At 40.9% G+C, this 20699-nt stretch overlaps 2 protein-coding genes across 13 annotated transcripts in view; both read right to left on the bottom strand.

Annotated features, from left to right (window-relative positions):
• Positions 1–909: 909 nt before the first annotated feature.
• On the bottom strand, positions 910–18021 carry gng4 (G protein subunit gamma 4). Of its 5 annotated transcripts, none has more exons than XM_029450489.1 (3): positions 17544–18021; positions 16200–16305; positions 910–3036 (listed from the first exon to the last, which is right to left on the bottom strand). In XM_029450489.1, exons 2-3 carry the CDS (start codon positions 16296–16298, stop codon positions 2908–2910), a joined length of 228 nt encoding a protein of 75 aa, XP_029306349.1. In that variant the 5' UTR covers positions 16299–16305; positions 17544–18021; the 3' UTR covers positions 910–2907. The 5 variants fall into 5 exon arrangements, with proteins under 5 accessions (XP_029306349.1, XP_029306351.1, XP_029306350.1 ...); XM_029450491.1 differs by lacking the exon at positions 17544–18021 and adding an exon at positions 17010–17231; XM_029450490.1 differs by lacking the exon at positions 17544–18021 and adding an exon at positions 16739–16892.
• Positions 18022–18365: 344 nt separating this feature from the next.
• The window catches only part of lyst (lysosomal trafficking regulator), a 55848-nt gene continuing 53514 nt past the window's right edge, over positions 18366–20699 (bottom strand). For all 8 annotated transcript variants that reach the window (XM_029449313.1, XM_029449307.1, XM_029449312.1 and 5 more), the window contains one exon: positions 18366–20668. In XM_029449313.1, coding sequence (XP_029305173.1) covers positions 20530–20668 — 139 coding nt within the window. In that variant the 3' untranslated portion in view covers positions 18366–20529. The remainder of the gene's footprint in view (positions 20669–20699) is intronic.

The following is a 20699-nucleotide window of genomic DNA, read 5'->3' as shown; positions in this document are numbered from 1 at the left end:
TTGAAATAAATGTAGAGAATAATCTACACCACAGCTGTGCCATGGCTTAAAAAATATGCTTCTCTTTAATTACATCCTGGTCCTTTGGGATTGGTTCAGAGAAATCAATAAGAGATACATGACATGCCTTATCAATGTCATTCATCAAAAGTGTCTTCTGTTTTGTACAATCTGTTCAGTTATTGCCAGTTTGACCTTTTTGTCTTTTTATTAGAGGGGACAGATAGACAGGAAAGGGAGCGAGAGAGAGGGGACGACATGCAGCAAAGGGCCACGTGTCGGATATGAACCTGAGTCGCTGCGGTAAGAACACAGCCTGAGTTTTTAGAACTTGACCTATGATTGGAAAACACCAGGTTGATTTCCTTGTATATCCCTGACTTTTTTGGCCAAAACAAGCAATTCTGACTGATATAATCATCAGACATTTAAAGTGCCGTGAAATAGTTTCTGAAAATTGCTTTAAAAAATAACCAATTTCAACTAAACTTGGTAGAAAGTGGTCATTTTAGTCTATTCCCAGGTGAGGCTGTAAATACATGCATGGATGGACACATGAAACAGCTACAACAGAAAATGGTGCTGTCAGCGGCTGATAGGCTGAATCGTTATAAAGGACATTCTTTATGTGCTCTGCAGTGTCGGAAGATGATTTTTTTCTCTGTAACTGCAGTGTGAAAAGGCAAACCGGCTGAGGCTGAATTGAATCACAATCCTTTAAAAAAATATATGACTGTGCATCCAGGTGGCCTATGGTTCAGCTCAGCCACAGGAGGTCTCCACTACTACACACCAGAATATCATGTTCATGTGTGAGACCCAGAACGATGTTCAGTGTCTTTTGCGTCATCAGTGTGATCAGACAGGTCAGTGAGAGACACGAGGCAGAAATATTGAAGACACAGCACATTGGGGTTGCCGTTTTCCTTTAATTCATTTGATCCATCAAAGGATTTACAAAGCCTGCTATTTAAATGCTATTTTTTTTTAACCAAAACGATAATACCATTCATGAATACAGCTGCACATTGTCGACATATCCGGACTCCAATGAGATTATTATGTGCAGAGTAGCACCCAGAAAGTCAACGAAGAGGCAATATTTCATATCATAATAGTTCTCTCTGTCATAGATAGAAATAAATCCATGCAATATTCATCTCTAGACGTTATATTTCTTGTTTCAGATTTGGCACCATCCTTAAGATGAGGTCAGTGGGAGCGCCCTGAGGTCAGTCTCAGTTTTTTTTTATTTAGGAAATACAATAATTATCCTGAAAACAATTTGAGTCCAATAGTTTGTGAAAGTCCAGTTTGATTCCTAATGCGATGGCTGTTCAAGTACCAAGAGGAAATTTCTTTTTTACAGAAACGATGATGCAAAAAGCCTGAACCACCGAAAGGGATCATAATATGTAAACCGACCCTTACCATTATTTTTTAAAAATACTCAGATAGTATCAATAGTTGCATGATTTATAAATGTTGTTTTTTTTCTCCTAAGTATCATACAAGCTTAGTAGCACTACACGTCATGTAGCTGTCAGTGCTGTGCAACAAATATTCAATAATACTACTGATAATAATAACAATATTAATAACGATCATAACAATTCATCGTAAAAATTAGCAAATGCTATTGGACTACCTTGTAAAGGAAATGTTTCGACAGTGTGCTTTTTCTTCCAAAAATAAACCAAACGGAAAGAAGGCTGCGGGAGCACGTAGTGTGAAGATCACACCGCTCTCACAGAAATTGGCACTGTAACATACTGTACACTCTAAAAGACGGACGGTCCCTCGGAAACAGAGGAGGCTGTCAAAAAGGAGCGGAGAAACATGCAGGCCTCTGGTTTTGGCATTAATGTCAAAGGCCTTGCCATTCACTCTAGGACAGGCAAAAAGAATGAGGCTCAGGAAACATGCCCAGAAAACAAATGAGGCGGTTAAGGAAATAAAAGGAAAAGATGTCCTGTGACTTGTAAAAATATTCCAGTCGTGGGCCGCAGGATTAACTGGATATTGTCTCTAATTAGAAGTGGATGAAGTATATGAAGAGTAAATCAAACAGTGCAGCAAAGATAGAATGCATTAGCGCGGGTCTGGGATGGTAGTGGCAGATTCATAAATAATTTTTGACCTAAGGGTTGCTTGCACAGTGATAACCCTGAAGGACTCATCTCGCTGGTAAAACATTAGCTCGGCAACTTTCAATAAATAGAGTCTATTTATTTATTTGCAGCAGAACTGATGTGCAGACACCTCCTTCTTATTACCAGAGCAGTTGCCACAAACTGAAATAATTTACTACGCGAGATAAGGATTCTGTTTCTGGGCTCTAATGTGACTGTACTGCAGCACTAATACGAGCGGGTAAATTGTTTATGACTCTGGAGGCAAATTAAAAGAGGGAATTGTCAAATTTCAGTCGTACTATCAGTAAGTGTTCTTACAAATAGTTAAACCTGTGCACTGAAAGTAATAACTCAAATTATGTTCAAGATAATATAAAGATTAATGTTTTTATTCAGATAAATGGAAGGGAAATAAAATTAAAAAAACACTGGGTAAATTTATGTTTCCTGAAGCATGTTAAGATCTAGCACAACAAAAGAAAAAAGAAAAGAAAAAAAACATCTCTCATCTTATTAAGCACTGAGCAAGGCTGTTCTCTAATAACAAAGCAATAACAAACCTATTTAACAAGACATGATACGCTCACTGGGTTGCCAGTTTGGTAGCTGACTCCCCCAAAACCTTCAGCCACCAGGACAAAGCTGATCAACAACAGAGTGTCCACCTGGCAAAACTCAACTCAACGCCTATGGCCAGTAGCTTCAGGTGTGGTGAAGACAGAGAAGACAGGCGACGCCGTGCCTGCAACCGTACAGCTCTACTAGCAGGTCATCAGAGGATGGAGCAGAAGAACTTCTTCTCCCGGAAAGGGTTCTCGGAGGCGGGGACGGGCATGATGAGGGGGTCATCGCGTATGTGGGCGTCGCAGTACGCCATCAGGTCTGCTGCCGCTTTGGAGACCTGAAATGTTGAGACAAAGGAAAAGGCCATGCACGGGTGATCAGATGTTTGTCTGACATAAACTTTCAATGTAAGTCTACCACAGGATCACAGATATGTCTCCTTCGCAGAACTCCATCTTTTTACCTGAATATTAAATTACGTTTGGGATGTTTTTGTAACTTTTCAAATGAAAACTAGTCGCACTCCTCTCCACCAAGTTTTATTTACAACATTTTCAGCTATACTGTCTTCATCAAGGTGGTGTCTGAGGTTGTTTCTGGTTTTCTGATATATGATTCATCAATAGTCCACTTAGACCACTATGGGTTAAGATGAATGGATGTATTTTGTGAAGAGCCGTTATATACATCTTGGTCATTTCTTTATTCTTTGAAAGTAACTATAGTATAGGTGAATATTGTTAGGTGCATAAAGCATGGAGTACTGGAGAAGAGTTGTGCGACTCTTCTAGCGTTTTAATTTCTATAGACACGCTGGTCTGAAACTCGCTGTGTGTTCGTTCTCAGAGAAAATGTTTTTGCAGCTAAACTCGTACCACAGGAGACATGTCCGAAATCTGGATGAATGTTGCATGGGTCCTTTTTCTTTGAAACTGCATATCATCTTTATTTTTGCTTTGTCAGCGCCTGTGGCAACTTCACTGATGCCTGTTACCTCAGCCTCAGGCAATAAGAAGAGACAGCTCATCGAGATGATTGACAGATGTTAAGGCATTAAGGCAGGACCTTGACCAGCTGAGGGGAAAGGAGGTTGTGACTAACCACACACTTTCTGCCTCAAGGCGGAAAGTTGCGTAGTGTATTTTTCAAAGTCAAACAGAGACTATAAATGTTACAGTACGACCAGACTGCAGGTGAGTATAGTTTTCTACTCGGGAGGTTATGGGAGGTGGAGGCTGCAAATGGGAGAGCAGAGGAGCAGCTGCATCTGAGGGACGGCGAGGGCTCAGGGATCTTCGTGGAGGACAGAACCATCTGATCTCCTGTCTGCCATTTCACCTCACCCACTGCTGCTCTCACTAGAGAATACAACGTACAAAATCCATCATGCTGCCTATCAGCTTTAGTCTTAAACATGGATTATTGCAGTATTATTTTTACAGTCTCACACAGCACAAAATAATATGTCTAACGGGCTGTTCAGGTTGGTGTTATTCTACATCTTTCTTATTGTCAACAAATCCAATGAAAAGACCATAACCAACAACGCAGTAGTCAGTCTCTCTATTATTTCTGACTAAACCCAGTGGCACTCAGCCGCAAGCCCATTCGTTCTTACTGAGGATGTAAATCTATTAAAACGACTCCCAAACATGTACTTTCACTTTTCAAAAAGGATCTGAAATGTCATTACCCAGATGGGCACTTTAGTTTCTAACAAATGTTACTCAAACAGTTGTAAATAGTGCTTTTGTTGGGAACTATTATCAGCTGTGGATTAAAACACATTTGGTTCAGTGCAATAATGTGGCTCATTGATGTGTTTTTCACATAGACTGTATATAATGGTTTATCCACTATAGTTTCAAAGCCTCGAGTTTGGTATTTTGGCCGTCACTACCTCAGTTTTTTTGGAACCAGAAGTCTCCCGAGAGGATGGAGCTAAATACAACCAAACGTTGAACAAGACATTTTTAAGCGACTAAAATGTTACAATTAACTTTCATGAACTGAAAACAAACTATGAAAAGGTAAAAATTCTAAGAATTATAGAATATCACATGCAGCCTTTATCCTTTAAACTTGTTTGACACCTTTCCATGTTATTCCAGCTATTTAAGAATAAATACAAGAAATTAAATGTATTTTTTTCTTGTATATTAGAAGAGAAATCCTTTCAGGTTAACGCACTATATCTTTACCTCAGTGGTTCCCCACCTAGGGTACCTCAGGGCATTGGATACTTTCAGCTCTACAGGGCATCTAGAAATCCTTCAAATGAATCATTCTGAGGAGGAGGTCATTGCTTTATTTTAAGGGGTCACAGAAAACAAAAAGTTTGGTGACCACTGAAGGACCTCATGTAGTACCAGTAAGTATAGTGTTTTTAGCTAAATGCTAACATCAGGAAACTAAAATTAGGATAAAAGATGCTAACATGCTGAGGATAAAAGATGCTAACATGCTGATGATAAAAGATGCTAACATGCTGATAATAAAAGATGCTAACATGCTGATAATAAAAGATGCTAACATGCTGATGATAAAAGATGCTAACGTGCTATTGATAAAAGATGCTAACATGCTGATAATAAAAGATGCTAACATGCTGAGGATAAAAGATGCTAACATGCTGATGATAAAAGATGCTAACATGCTGATGATAAAGGATGCTAACATATGCTGATGATAAAAGATGGTAACATGATAATGCTAATGGTTACCATTTTCACAATCTTAATTTAGCATATTAGCGTGCTAACATTTGCTAATTCCCACTGAAGCTGAAGCACTGACACAAAATCACTTATTCTGATCTAACTGGTTGATTGTATTAAGGTCATACACAGAGAGCTATTATATTAGTCACATATCAGAGAGTCATATTAAAAATGATCGACTCACTCAGAAGATACAATAGGCTATGTATTAAATGGTTGATTATTTTAGCTTCATGTTTATTTCAAATGTCTGTCTCTATCTAACCAAATTCAGGCACAAATCTGAGTCAGCACAAAGACTTCTCCTGCAGTGCAACTGAACAGCATAATTATTCTCATAATCAAAGTAAATGCGATAATTATATTATCATGTAACTGCAGCCAGGGTTTCTGCAGTGAACAGGAGCCCCACAGGACACAAAGTGGTATAGCACGGCGTGTGTCATTAGGCCCAGACTGTAATTACACTGCAGCCCCATGATGGAAGGAGAGTCCTTCTAATTAGCACAGATCACATTCCTTTGGCTGATTGAGCAATTAATGAGAACGTGGTGATCCCTCAATCAGCAGCGCAGAGACTTCTCTTGTCACGGATACACACACTGTCTCTCATCAGATCCTTTAATTAAATTTAAGAGATCGCCAGACGTGGCCAACTGTCTATTTCCTTTCTCTGCTTTCATTTGCAGCCACGTTCTACTTCAGTGGCTCTTTTTTGAAGCCGTTAATAAAGAATGACTTGGATCTCCACATCCGATGTGCCAAGTTGTTATTAAAGCACAAACAGCTACCGGCATTTCAATCATCTGCTGACAAAATGATACAGATGGGAAATTATTATTACTATTAAAATATTTTTTAGAGGGACACACCAATTCTCCCATGTGAAGACTTAAGCATTGTTTTCACTTTCAAATTAGCAAAGAAAAAAATATAAATAACTTAATATAATATGTATAACTGCTTAAGGCCTAATGGGGCCTTCTGTCTTCATCAGAGGAACCGTTTTTTCCTCTTTAATGCATTAATTACGTTTTTCTTGGAACATTATTATAGCTAATCATTTTGTTGAGAAATGTGATACAAGAAGTAAAATTGTATGTGATCTCAGTGGCTTGTCAAGCATAGAAACAACGCTGTTTGTCTTCCTGTAAACAAACAAACAAACAAATGCTTTGTCTGTGACAAGTTGAAGTTTTGGTTAAACTTTTATTCTTTTTTTTCAATAAAGTTCTTAAAGAGCAAAGATGCCCCAACTGAGACGGCAGAAGTCAACTATTCAGAAAGCATAAATATGTGTCAGACCCACTATGGAGCTGAGTGAAAGCCTTTCAGATATAGATCAGATGTGACATTTAATATTAATTTACATTCAAGTCTGACGGATCTTTTCCCATAAAATGCTAAGATGACAACAAAACTGACAAGTCAAATCTATTCAGACACTATGTGATCTGAACACTTCCCAGCTCATTTAACAGAGCGTGGTTTTACACTTGTCACCATTCAGCAGCACTATTAAGGAGTTAGTTTACCTTGCACACTATTTTGGCCATGACTGCAAGTTAATATGAATGCTGATGAACAGTTTACGTCCTAAAGAGCGATTCAGCCACGTCCTTGTTTTTTTTTTTGCTCAACGATCCAGACTGTTACATTCTTTGATATTCAGCTTTTTCTTTTGTAAATACATATACACATATTTCACTAAAGCACATATTTCTGGTTCTATTTTTCCGGTGGTGTCGCCGTCATTTTGGCATGATCATGTGAATCTATTGGAGAACTGGCTGCAGGCCTGAACATAACGTGTACATGTATAAAAACTGACACTAAAAATCAGTATTAAAACTGGACAGTCGGATTTAATTGGTGTCCAACGATTAATAGTTTTATGCTCTATGCATTCTGCAGAGAAAAACTACCCACATTGTAGTTGCACCAAATGAGAGAAACAAGGCAAACATTTCGAAATCAACTCATAAGACCAAGTGAATGTGTAGATGTGATTGCATTTCCTTTATATGTTATTACCAGCGATAATGTCTTTGCGGCCATTTTGCTCCCAGTTTTGTAGTTCTTTTCACCTCCTCTGACTCTGAATTACATGAAGGACACTAATGTGAACAGTTTTTTCCACTCAGCTGTTACGGTATGATTTGACGTAAACGTGGCATTAGTCTTTCTTTACTCAAAACACTACCTTTACTACCGCACAGTCTTGGCTCTGGAACCGTACTCCTGGATAGGGGTTGGACTCTATTCTTCTCCGGAGTTGCCCAAGGTGTGAGGCGTCGGGCCGGGGTGGGGATACTCACTAGCCCCCGGCTGAGCGCCGCTACGTTGGAGTTTATCCCGGTGGACGAGAGGGTCGCCTCCCTACGCCTTCGGGTTATGGGGGGGAAAACTCTGACTGTTGTTTGTGCCTATGCCCCAAACCGCAGTTCTGAGTATTCGGCCTTCTTGGAGACCCTGAATGGAGCCCTGCAGGGGGCTCCAGTAGGGGACTCCGTAGTCTTGCTAGGAGACTTCAACGCACACGTGGGAAACGATGGAGACACCTGGAGAGGCGTGATTGGGAGGAAGGGCCTCCCTGATCTAAACCCGAACGGTTGTTTGTTGTTGGACCAAAGGTCAATGATCGATTTCGTAATCGTATCATCGGATCTGAGGCCGCATGTTTTGGACACTCGGGTGAAGAGAGGGGCGGAGCTGTCGACTGAGGGGTGGGGGAAGACTCTGGACAGACCTGGTAAACCCAAACCGGTAGTGCGGGTGAACTGGGAACGTCTGGAGGAAGCCCCTGTCCTGGGGATCTTTAACTCACACCTCCGGCGGAGCTTTTCAGCTATCCCTGTGGAGGTTGGGGGCATTGAACCTGAGTGGGCGATGTTCAAAACCTCTATTGCTGAAGCTGCAGTGATGAGCTGTGGTCTCAAGGTCTTAGGTGCCTCAAGGGCCGGTAACCCTCGAACACCGTGGTGGACCCCGGTGGTCAGGGAAGCCGTCCGACTGAAGAAGGAGTCCTTCCGGGTTATGTTATCCGGGAGGACTCCGGAAACAGTTGCAGGGTATCGAAGGACTAGAAGGGCGGCAGCTTCTGCCGTGTCAGGGTGTGGGAGAAGTTCGGAGAAGCTATGGAGAAGGACTTTCGGTCGGCACCAAGGTGCTTCTGGAAAACCATCCGGCACCTCAGGAGGGGGAAGCGAGGAACCATCCAAGCTGTGTACAGCAAGGGTGGGACCCTGCTGACTTCAACTGAGAAGGTTATCGGCCGCTGGAAGGAGCACTTTGAGGAACTCCTGAATCCGACTAACACGCCCTCTATGGTTGAGGCAGAGCTGGAAGCTGATGGGGGATCATTGTCAATTTCCCTGATGGAAGTCACTGAGGTAGTCAAACAACTCCACAGTGGCAAAGCCGCAGGGGTTGATGAGATCCGTCCAGAAATGCTGAAGGCTTTGGGTGTTGAGGGGCTGTCTTGGTTGACACGCCTCGTCAACATTGCGTGGAAGTCTGGGACAGTGCCTAGGGGTTGGCAGACCGGGGTGGTGGTTCCCCTATTTAAAAAGGGGGACCAGAGAGTGTGTGCCAACTACAGGGGTATCACACTTATCAGCCTCCCTGGTAAAGTCTACTCCAAGGTACTGGAAAGGAGGGTTCGGCCGGTAGTCGAACCTCTGATTGAAGAGGAACAATGCGGATTCCGTCCTGGTCGTGGAACAACAGACCAACTCTTTACTCTTGCAAGGATCCTGGAGGGGGCCTGGGAGTACGCCCATCCGGTCTACATGTGTTTTGTGAATCTGGAGAAGGCGTATGACCGGGTCCCCCGGGTGATACTGTGGGAGGTGCTGCGGGAGTATGAGGTGAGGGGGTCACTTTTGAGGGCCATCCAATCCCTGTACGCCCAAAGCGAGAGTTGTGTCCGGATACTCGGCAGTAAGTCGGAATCGTTTCCCGTGAATGTTGGCCTCCGACAGGGCTGCGCTTTATCACCAATCCTGTTCGTGATTTTCATGGATAGGATATCGAGGCGTAGTCGTGGAGGAGAGGGGTTGCAGTTCGGTGACCTGAGGATCTCATCGCTGCTCTTTGCAGATGATGTGGTCCTTATGGCCTCATCGGTCTGTGACCTTCAACAGTCACTGGATCGGTTCGCAGCCGAGTGTGCAGCGGTTGGGATGAGGATCAGCACCTCCAAATCTGAGGCCATGGCTCTCAGCAGGAAACCGGTGGATTGCCTACTCCGGGTAGGGAATGAGCCATTAACCCAAGTGAAGGAGTTCAAGTACCTCGGGGTCTTGTTCGCGAGTGAGGGGACAATGGAGCGAGAGATTGGCCGGAGAATCGGAGCAGCGGGGGCGGTATTACAGTCACTTTACCGCACCGTTGTGACGAAAAGAGAGCTGAGCCAGAAGGCAAAGCTCTCAATATACCGGTCGATCTTCGTTCCTACCCTCACCTATGGTCATGAAGGCTGGGTCATGACCGAAAGAACGAGATCACGGGTACAAGCGGCCGAAATGGGTTTTCTCAGACGGATGGCTGGCGTCTCCCTTAGAGATAGGGTGAGAAGCTCAGCCATCCGTGAGAGACTCGGAGTAGAGCCGCTGCTCCTTTACGTTGAAAGGAGCCAGTTGAGGTGGTTCGGGCATCTAGTAAGGATGCCACCTGGGCGCCTCCCTAGGGAGGTGTTCCAGGCACGTCCACGTCCACGGGGAAGACCCAGGACTCGGTGGAGAGATTATATCTCCTCACTGGCCTGGGAACGCCTCAGGATCCCCCAGTCGGAGCTGGAGGATGTGGCCCAGAGAAGGGAAGATTGGGGTTCCTTACTGGAGCTGCTGCCCCCGCGACCCGATCCCGGATAAGCGGTAGACGATGGATGGATGGATGGACTACCTTTTTTATTAGTTCTCAGTTCAGCTTGAAAAGTATCACAAGCACAGAAAAATCAACTACATCATTTGTAATCTCTGTCTAAAAGCTGGAAGAGCTCGAAGTCACTGTCACACAAACCCCCCAAGAAGAGAAGACATCCAAAATGGCTGCCAGAGGTTGTGTCTAATAAAGTCCTTTAAAAAGGTTGAATTTCTGCTACTGCATTCAAAACAGCACTAATACAATAATATCACAGACCGATACTGAGGCTTTAAGACTCATATTTTGATGTGTACTTTAATGGCAATATTGAAGTGGTTTACAATTAATTTATTGCTTTGTGCTGGAAAACGGGATTCAACCTTTTTACCAATTGATGGGCTGGAATTAAATACTGTATTTTCAAAAGAATATTAATAATTTTGCACTTAAGGTTCTTTATACTTCTCTTGCAAATTTCTGTATCAACTCAAAGTAAATATTTATTGTGTAAAAAATATTAATAAGATATTAAAATAAAATATGATGATAATGTCGCTTTAATGATTGACATGATTATAAATTATAGAGCATATTAAATACAACAAAAGATATATCTAAAAAAGATTTAAATGAGATGTTGTGCCAAAAAGTCAACTTGTAGGTTAAATTAGAGTTATTTTCTGATACATCCCCACACAATGATTACACGTTGGGGATAATCACTTTGTTTTTTAAGATAGGAGGTTTTCTTGTAAGCGGCCTTTGTTGTGCTGAGTAGGGATGATGGTGTATGGCAGGTTTCCAGGCCTCGGCTATAATGCTGAGTGAACAGCCTAGAGGCTGTGGGGCAATCATTCCCTGAGCAGATGAGGAGCATACCGGATGAGATGATGACACGGCCCTTTAGTTGCACAAGAAATCGTTCATGAACAGTGTAAAATAGCCATTTATCTGGTGTGAAAATATCATGCAGTAAAAACAACAAATCTATGAATCTAATGATTGGAATATAGAAATCTCTCTTTACAGTAAGAGTATTACGACTTTGTTAAAACATGGTGACTGACCTCGACCACAAAAAACACAAAGTGCTCAAAAGTCAATATTTAACCAGGGGTGGTTTGATGATGACACTCTTTATAAGGCCTGAACTGCTTCACAGAAGTCGGGTGAATCTGCAGGAGGTTAAGGGTATCGTCAGGAATATGATTACCATGAACAGCAAGCAAACTAATTTAAATATCCACAGCTTTAGCCCACAAGCCTGCTGCACACTTGCTGAAATCAAACCCTAGCAATGTAAGATGAGAAGCAGCCCTGCATGAGAAAGTGCTAACACAGGAAAATCTCTATGATCACAAGATGACCTACATGGTAGAAAACTAATGTCAGAAGTGGTCAACATTCACCGAGGCCCAGCATGCCTCTGGGTTCACCATTGTCGTGCTACTTGTGTCTCCCAGCTGTGCACAGTGGACACACTCTGACAGAGAGGTGGTGACACCAATGTTTTCAAGGTGAACTGAAGCTTCATGTGATTTCCGTCAGAAGAAGTTGCCCTAAGCTAAACTGAGAAACATTCATTTTGTTGTCATCTCACAGTCAGAATAAGTTACGGGAACTCTACTTATGGTCTATAATGAATGTGTGAAAGAAAGTCATATGAGGCCTTTTGTGACTCCAGAGCACAAAGTCGGATAAATTGCCTCACTTGAGACAGCGTTGATTGAGGCAGAAGACTACAAGTTTGAAAATGAAAGAAATCTGGGGGTGTGGAGTTCTAAAGAAGGGAGTTTACCAGACCTCTTGCTCCTCATCTCTGCTCGAGGCTCAATCCTACATGAGATGCTACTAGAATAACTAACCTGAATCTCTGTCCGAACCATAGACTGTTTATACGTAGTAAGCGCGACGTCCTCCACTGATTTGTGGACTACTGTTTTAAAACTTCGAGTTGGTCATGTCTAGGTGGTAAAGCTCGATTGCCGATTCAAAGTTTTGCAAATCGAGGGTTACCATCTCGAAACTACTCCTCGAGTTTGGCATTTTGGGCTGTCGCCATTTTGGTTTTTGGAACCAGAAGTGACAGCAGAGGGTGGAGCTAAGGACAACTGAATGCTGAACACGACATTTTTGGAAAAATATTACAATTAACTTTCATGAAGTGAAAACACTGTGAACGGGTTAAAGCTGTAAGACAAATACACGGACAACACCCATACTGGACAACAGCATGGTATAGATCTGTCAATCACAAAGTAGCCACGCCCTAAAGCATACCCTACTTAATCGTTAATTTTTTACTATAAATGGGACCATTGTTTACAAAATGAACATAACGCTGTATTGAAGAAGACTTGAAACTTGAGACCATAAACGTAAATGTTTACTGAGGTAATACATTAGGAGAGAAGTCGGGTCATTTTCTCATAGACTTCTATACAATATGACTTATTTTTGCAACCAGAGGAGTCACTTCCTGCCAGTCATTACAAAGGGTTAGGGTTTAAGGTACTTCCACATTTGCTTCACTTTTCAAGCACAGAGGTCTTCGTCTGAACTGTTGTTTAACAAGTTGCACTGTGGGTAATGTAGGCTCATGTTTTTGACAAGGAAGAAGAAAGTGAGGAAAATAAAAGATGATACGTCAGGTTCTGCTGCAGAACTCTACAAGATGATGGTGATGCTTTAGTGCTACTGTATCAGTCCATCTAATAAATAGCTTAATGCATTCATAATGTAGCGAGACAGCAACTAGTGCACAATCGTGGACAATGGATTCAACGAGAGAACCAAAGTGTAAAGTTGATACACTGTCTTCTTCTGCATTTCAAATTAGGGAGTAGTAAACATTTCTGGAAATACACTTATTCGCTTTCTGGCGGAGAGTTACATGAGAAGGACATGAGCACCCTTCAGTCTCACTCTTCAGTACGCAAAATTGGGAGCATAAAGACTGTAAGTAAGGGGAAACAGCTAGCCTGACTGAGTCTGAAGGAAACAAAATGTGCCTTCCAACATCTCTGAAGCTCACTGATAAACATTGTTATGTCTTGTTTGTTTAATTCGTACAAAAACTGAAATGTAAAAACAACACTCTGTGTTTTTCAGTGTTTGGTCTGCTGGATTATTTTTTGCCCGGAAGCAGTCGCTTTCAAAACAATCCAGATATATTGAAATATAATGTGGTAATTACTGAGCTTTAGAGGCAGATCTTTTTAAACTTTTGGACAGAGCTAAGTTAGCTGTTTCCCTCTGTTTCCAGTGTTTATGCTATGCTAAGATAACTGGCTGTAACTTCATGTTTGCGTAGACATGAGTATGGCAAAAATATTTTCATTTGACTCAGCGAGAAGCGTTTTCCTAAAATGTCAAACTGTTTCCTTTAATCGTGTGTTTAGAGGTTTTTAGAGATGGGGATAGATAGAGTATATATATATAGAGAGAGAGGAGAGAGAGAGAGAGAGAGAAGAGAGAGAGAGAGAGAGAGGGAGAGAGAGACACAGAGAGATAAGAGCGAGAGAGACGAGACAGAGGAGAGAGAGAGAGATAGAGAGAAGATGAGAGAAAGAGAGAGAGAGAGAGCAGAGACAGAGACAGAGACAAGAAGAGAGAGAGAGAGAGAGAGAGATAAGAGAGAGAGAGAGGAGAGAGAGGAGAGATAGAGAGAAGAGAGAGAGACAGAGACACAACACAAAGAGAGACAGAACACACACAGAGAACAGACAGAGAGACAGAGTAGAGAGAGAGAGAGAGAGGATATATGGGAAGACAAATACAGAACATAGAGAGTAGAGAGAAGAGACAATATCTATACACATCCATATATATATATATATATAGATATACATACCCTATATATATCTATATAATATACATCATATATATATATCTATACACCACACATATATATACATACACACACACATATATATACACAACATACATACTATATATAATATATATATATATGTTTGTGTATGTATATATACATATATATACACCACATATATATATATATATATATATATATATATATATATATATTCTATATATATATCTATCTATATACTATATCTATATTATCTCTATAATCTATCTAATATATATATAATATAATTATCTATTATCATACATAATATATCTCTATATCTACTCTCATCTCTCTCTCTCTCTCTCTACCACTCCTCTCCTTCCTCTCTACTCATCTCTCATCTATCTATCTCTGTCTCTATCTCTATATCTCTCTCTCTCTCTCTCTCTCTATCTGTGTTGGTCTCTATGTATATCTCTTATATCTTCCGTCTCTCTCATCCCTCCTCCTCCCCTCTCATCTCTCTATCTCATCTCTATATATATACTATATATATCTATATTTATATATATATATATATATACATACATCATACATACAACATACATACAATACATATATATATATCTTCTATATATATACACACATATATCTATACACATCTCTCTATATATATTCTTATATCTATATATATATGTGTATGTATATATACATTTATATACTATACACACACACATATATATATATACATATACACACACATAATATATAATAATCTATATATATATATATATATATAATATAATATATATTATATATATAATATCTAATATACTATATTATATATATATATATCTATATATATATATATACATACCACATATATCTACTATACTACACATATATCTACTACACATATATCTACTACACAACACATTATATACATACACCATATAGATATATATATATTAATATATATAATATTATATATATATCATATATATATATATATATTATATTATATATATCTAATATATATAATATATACATATATAATACACATCCACCATATATTAAATATACATATATACATACACCATATAATATATATATATATATATATATATATACACACATAATATACATCACACCACACACTATATATTATATATATATATATATATATATGTGTATGTGTGGTATGTATATATGTGTGTATGTTATATATCTATCTTATAGATATATAATCTATATTATATACACACACATATATACACACATATATATAATATATATATATATACACCCATAATATATATATATATATATATATATCTTATATATTATTTATATCTATATATATATATATATATATATACATACATATATATATATTTGTTTTCTTAAAAAACGATAGGACTGAAGTAGCAGTTTAGTAATTTCCCAAAGCAGCTGGGCACTGTAGTTTTTATCAAACGTTACTCAAACAGGAATAAATATTGTTTTAATAGGGGACTCATTTGAGCCGTGGATGAATACACATTTGGTGCACTTGGGAGTAAAAATAAACTGTGTTCCTCGAGATGAAGGAACATGTCAGCCTACGGTGAGGCTCATTGATGTGTTTTTTAATGGTTTTTGGACAACAATAGCATCAGTACCCAGAGCCTGGATATTGATAACATTCATTTAATTGTGTGCAAATATTAAGCCGTGACAGACAGGTATGATAATCTTTCCAATTCTAAGAAAGGCATTTTTTGTGCTTTGTTCAGACAATAAATTGATAAAAAAATAAGTATTTACTCGGAGCTAAAGATTGCCACTCATCAAGAAGAGGATATTGTACTCTAAACCAGTGGAGGTTAGATAGATGCAGATCTTTATCAAATTAATCACATTAATATACAGACCCAACAAAGCTTTTAGCTGCATAAAATGGCAATATGCAAAGCTTCCAACAATTTAGTTTGTGACAGTTTTTAGAAAAAAGTAGACTACAGCCAGGAGATTTATAAATCCACATATTGCATATTTGGTCAAATAGAAACATATTAAATGTTTTATCACAGACACAGTTAAAAAATGAAAGCCCTGTACCTTTATCCTATCCATGCAGGCCTCCATCTTCAGCTGCTCCACAGCTTTCCTGGCGTGGGAGATGCTGGCCGTGCTGTTGTTGGCAATACCGTCCTTCATGGTGCTCCTGTGACGCCAAACACAGGCACAAAAGGGGGACACATAGAGTCAATGAACATCACATTAAATCCACAAAGCAGCATCCCCCCTGGCGATGTCTCTACCCCCCCTTGGAGCAGCCATTCTCTGCCACAACCTTTTTATTTAAAGGACCCATTTTGTCTGGAGGAGTCTATTTTACAGCAGCCTAGCTCCCTTTTATCTGAAGAAAGTGCTTAAAAGGGCAGCAGCTGGACAGCAGTTTGTCATTTTACAGTCAGTTAGTCAATCATGCATGATTAGTTTTCTTATTTACTCAAGTGCTTTGCTCAAGGGAGCTTCAGCACACACTTACTGCCTTAAATATCAGTTCTCAGACCCTTCTAAGGGAATCAAACCTGCAACTCTATTTCCTCTGCCCCGGCAGCCACAAACAGGGAGCAGATCTGTCCACTCTTCACCTTAGTCCTCTCAACTTTCTCCTCAATGTGCATCAATACAACTACAGTGTGTTTCATCTGCTCCATTTGCAATCAGCCTTTCTGTGCATCTATCAATGTAAGGACTACATATTGCTCTCATTGTAGGCCCCTTGACCCCCTCACTCCAGAATTGTCCCAGTTAGGCAGCCACAGTAACGAGCGAGAGATGACACCTGACCACAGCTGTTTTATAATAATGTGCACAGCAATATGAAGCACTGAGATGGGGTGCTGTTGAATTCACACTCACTGTGGATCTTTGCATCGATTTGCTTATACATTTCATTTTCATCGCATCAAGTCGAATTCAGCTGTATTCAAACGTATATTATGAAGCAGATCTTTTGTAATGCAGGGGATGCAGACGGTGAATTCATTTTCCCATCCCACCGTTCATGGCTGTAAAGCCAATTTATAGCTTTTAATTACACCCTCGTAGGAAGCTACCAGGCCTTTTCCATTTAGGTTTCCCTCCGGTTCGTCCATCACGGAGCTCACACGGCTGCATTTGTGGCAGTAACGGGCTATACACCGTTTTATCCGAATGTAACGATGCTAATTGTTGATGCAGAGCTGTCAAACATGGGCGACTCTCATTTCTAAAGGGGATTAAATTGTGGACACACGCCGTGCAAGATGCGGCCCTGGTTAGAGCACAAAACAGCAAACCACACATCATGAAAAAAACAAATGATTTTGCATGAAGGAATTACATAAAAAAAAATATCTGGATGCTTCGCTGCAATGCTCGGCTATGAGCAGATTAATGTAGCCGCCGACCTACCTGAAATGTGCCAATGGTTTTCCAATTTGGAGAAATTCCGGGTTGACTCCACCCAACACACACACACACACACACACACACACACACACTCTCACACACACACACACACACACACACGCGCACACACAAAGAGGATCTGTCAAATATGAAATGATAAGAGGAAATCCCAGCCTCGTTTCGGTCTGGACTGAACCCGAGGAGGTGAATCCTGGCGTTTTAATTTCGCCTCAGCGGTTCGCTCAGTGTGAGTCGTGCGTAATCCGTGTAGGAAGATGAGATCCAAGCGGCGAGGTCTTGGTGAGCACCACGGCTGGACTTGGAGAGATGTTACGCATGCAGCAGGGGGGGAAACCTCTGTATGACGATCAGATACAGGCTGTGGGGCAGGGAGCACTCGATCAGTAGACCAGGAGCTGCAGCAGCAACAAGCCAGGACGCGTTTCTACTGTACAAACCGGCCCTAAACGCACCGACACAGCCTATTAGTCGAATTTAGGATCTGCTGATTTTCTCATTTGCTTTATTGCTGCAAAAGGCAACTGAGATCGGCAGGCTTCCCCATTTCATTTATTATCAGTTTGACATCACCGGCCCCCCCCCCCCCCCCCCCCCCATAAGTAACTGCTGGGCCTCATCCATAACAACAGCGCTATTTGGGGGAATTTACATCTACATAAAAAAAAAAAATCTTAAATCCATTTGTATTTTCCTAGTCATGCTTCTGATTTATTACACTCATTTGTGCAGCATCACCAACGTTTCTTCTCGCTAAAGATGCCCCTGAACGCACCACATAATGTAATGACACAAACGACAAAGTAGTCATATTTCTTCAAATATTTATATATTTATAATATACTCGTCACGTGGTTTGTCCATACATACACACGCGTACATATGTACATACAAAAAGAAACACAAAACAAGTCCTTTCAGAACCTCAATTCATGATGCCAAACTGCAAAACCAGCACAGACGTCAAATAAATGACACAATTTAAGCAACTCAAGACAATGATCCTAAATTATGCATAGCTTAAGTTATTAACACAAACATTGTATTTCCTTCTGTGTCAGAAAGCATCGGCAATTATCCCGTTTTCCTCGTCTTTTTCTCACAAAAGGGGGGAAAAACATTCATACAATCTCACGTGTGGATGTTTGAGAGAAAAGAAAAGGTTGAGATTCTCATTGACACACACTTTGATACATTTACTAGCATGAAAAACAGTAAACAAACACAGTGACTTCAGCTCTTGTACAAGCCTGATGCTGCACACAAGGGTCCAGGTGGGCTGAGAAGGAAAAAACAAAAACACCACACAAGGAATGACGTCATGATATAAGAAGAAATATTCCCTTTCTTGTAAACAAGTCAAACAGAGTGTGAAAGTTAAGACATCATTTTTCATCACAGGAGGCTCTCTGCGGCCGACACAAAAGGCAAAACAACTTCTTTTTCACAGCTGCGTTAAAACAAACTTCGTATGGAACATGACACAAATGACCTATTGCATGTCTGATATTGCTTTCTGGATGAGATTTGTAAGTGGAATTAAATCAAAGCTCATTTCATGTCCTTGAATTAAATGGTAGCTGATAAAAAAAAAGGGCTTTGACCACCATTTCACACATACTAACAGACTCTGAAAGTGCTGTAGGTTAAATGGGAATGTAAAGAATAGCTGCATGGATCCATGGGTGGGCTAAGGAAAGAAACGTTGGGTGGATTGTTTCCCCGGACTGATCAGTGTAGTGTTATCTGAAATAAGCTGTGAACTTCATCAGAGCAGGAAACGCTAACTGCTCTAACCTCAGTATGCTGCACATGATTCTCTCCACCACGCCCTCTACACCCGTTTTGTAATGCTGCACAGCTACTAAGCCTGCCTTGTAGATCAGCGATGGGGGCATTCAGGAGATTCCTCTCGGCTTCTTCTCCACCTTCAGGCGTCTAATGCTGTTTATTAATAGCTTTCTCAGAATTTCAGCAAACTATATTAAGTAGTGAAAAGGTTCTTAGTGCATTTAAAGCAGCAGTTTAAGCCAGTAAAACATAGGAATAAGAAAAGAAGGAAAGACAAGCCTCCGTGGTGCTTCTAATAAATAAATGAATATCAACATTCCTCAATGCAACAGGACAGGTTCAACCAAGGCAGGCCTTCATACAGGAGCATCCTGACAGTAAATGTCACATCCACATACAAACAGTCAAGGTCCGCATCATTGTAGCATGCACAAGTAGGACAGAACAACAGGCAACACAAGGAACAATTCATCCCAACGTCCCCCCCGTTCCTCCGGAGAGCTCAGATACAAAGTGATGCAGGGCTGTGACACTAGTGTTCAGACTTGAGTGGAGCAGACAGCCCAGCAGAGCGGCGTCTCTCTCCCACAGAGCGGGACGTCTCCCGGTGACAGACTCCTCGCTGCTGCAGCGTCAGCAGGACACGCTGGCCGAGCTCTGGCAGCAATCTGTGAGCCGACGCGCTGCGGGAGATGCGAGCGCCACCGAGGTGAGAGGCGGGGGTCTTCATACTTTGGGTCCGGCTTTGGCCAGACGATATAGCAGCTTACCAGGGAAACTGCAAAATCAACATCAGGCAAGGATCTCTGCACAACAACAAAAACTCAACAGAAACAAAAATAATGAAAGATTTAACAAACCAAACACACTCTCAGAAATGCATTTTGTATAAAGTGTCTGTTGCAGCCACATATTCATCACCAACATTCCACTTCAGTATGTTTATAAATATATATTTATATACATATAATACTATTTTTATAATAATTTCTTGATGCTGGGAGCAGCTGCAGGATGGCTTTAGTTAAAAGTTCGGGAGGGTTCAGGGAGGTTGAAGCCATGCTGACACGTCCTCCTCCCCATCAGTGCAGAGAGGAGGAGGAGGAGGAGGAGGAGGAGGAGGAAGAGGAAGAGGGGGAGGCTCCTCTTGCTGAGAAGTCAGTAAACGTCAGACACACAGTCAGCCCGCGGCGTAGCTGCTCAGGAAGGAGTAGAACATGGGCAGCTTCATGCGCTGCTGGTCCCGCCGACACCAAGCCATCACTGTGCCCTCGCTGTTGGCTGTGTAGAGGTGGTGGCCGTCGCACGAGTACGTGAGGCTGAGGCACGCAGGAGAGGACATTATCATCA

The sequence above is a fragment of the Cottoperca gobio genome, chromosome 15, assembly GCF_900634415.1.
Source record: "Cottoperca gobio chromosome 15, fCotGob3.1, whole genome shotgun sequence".
Lineage (NCBI taxonomy): Eukaryota > Metazoa > Chordata > Actinopteri > Perciformes > Bovichtidae > Cottoperca > Cottoperca gobio.
This window is presented reverse-complemented; position numbering and strand designations above follow the sequence as displayed.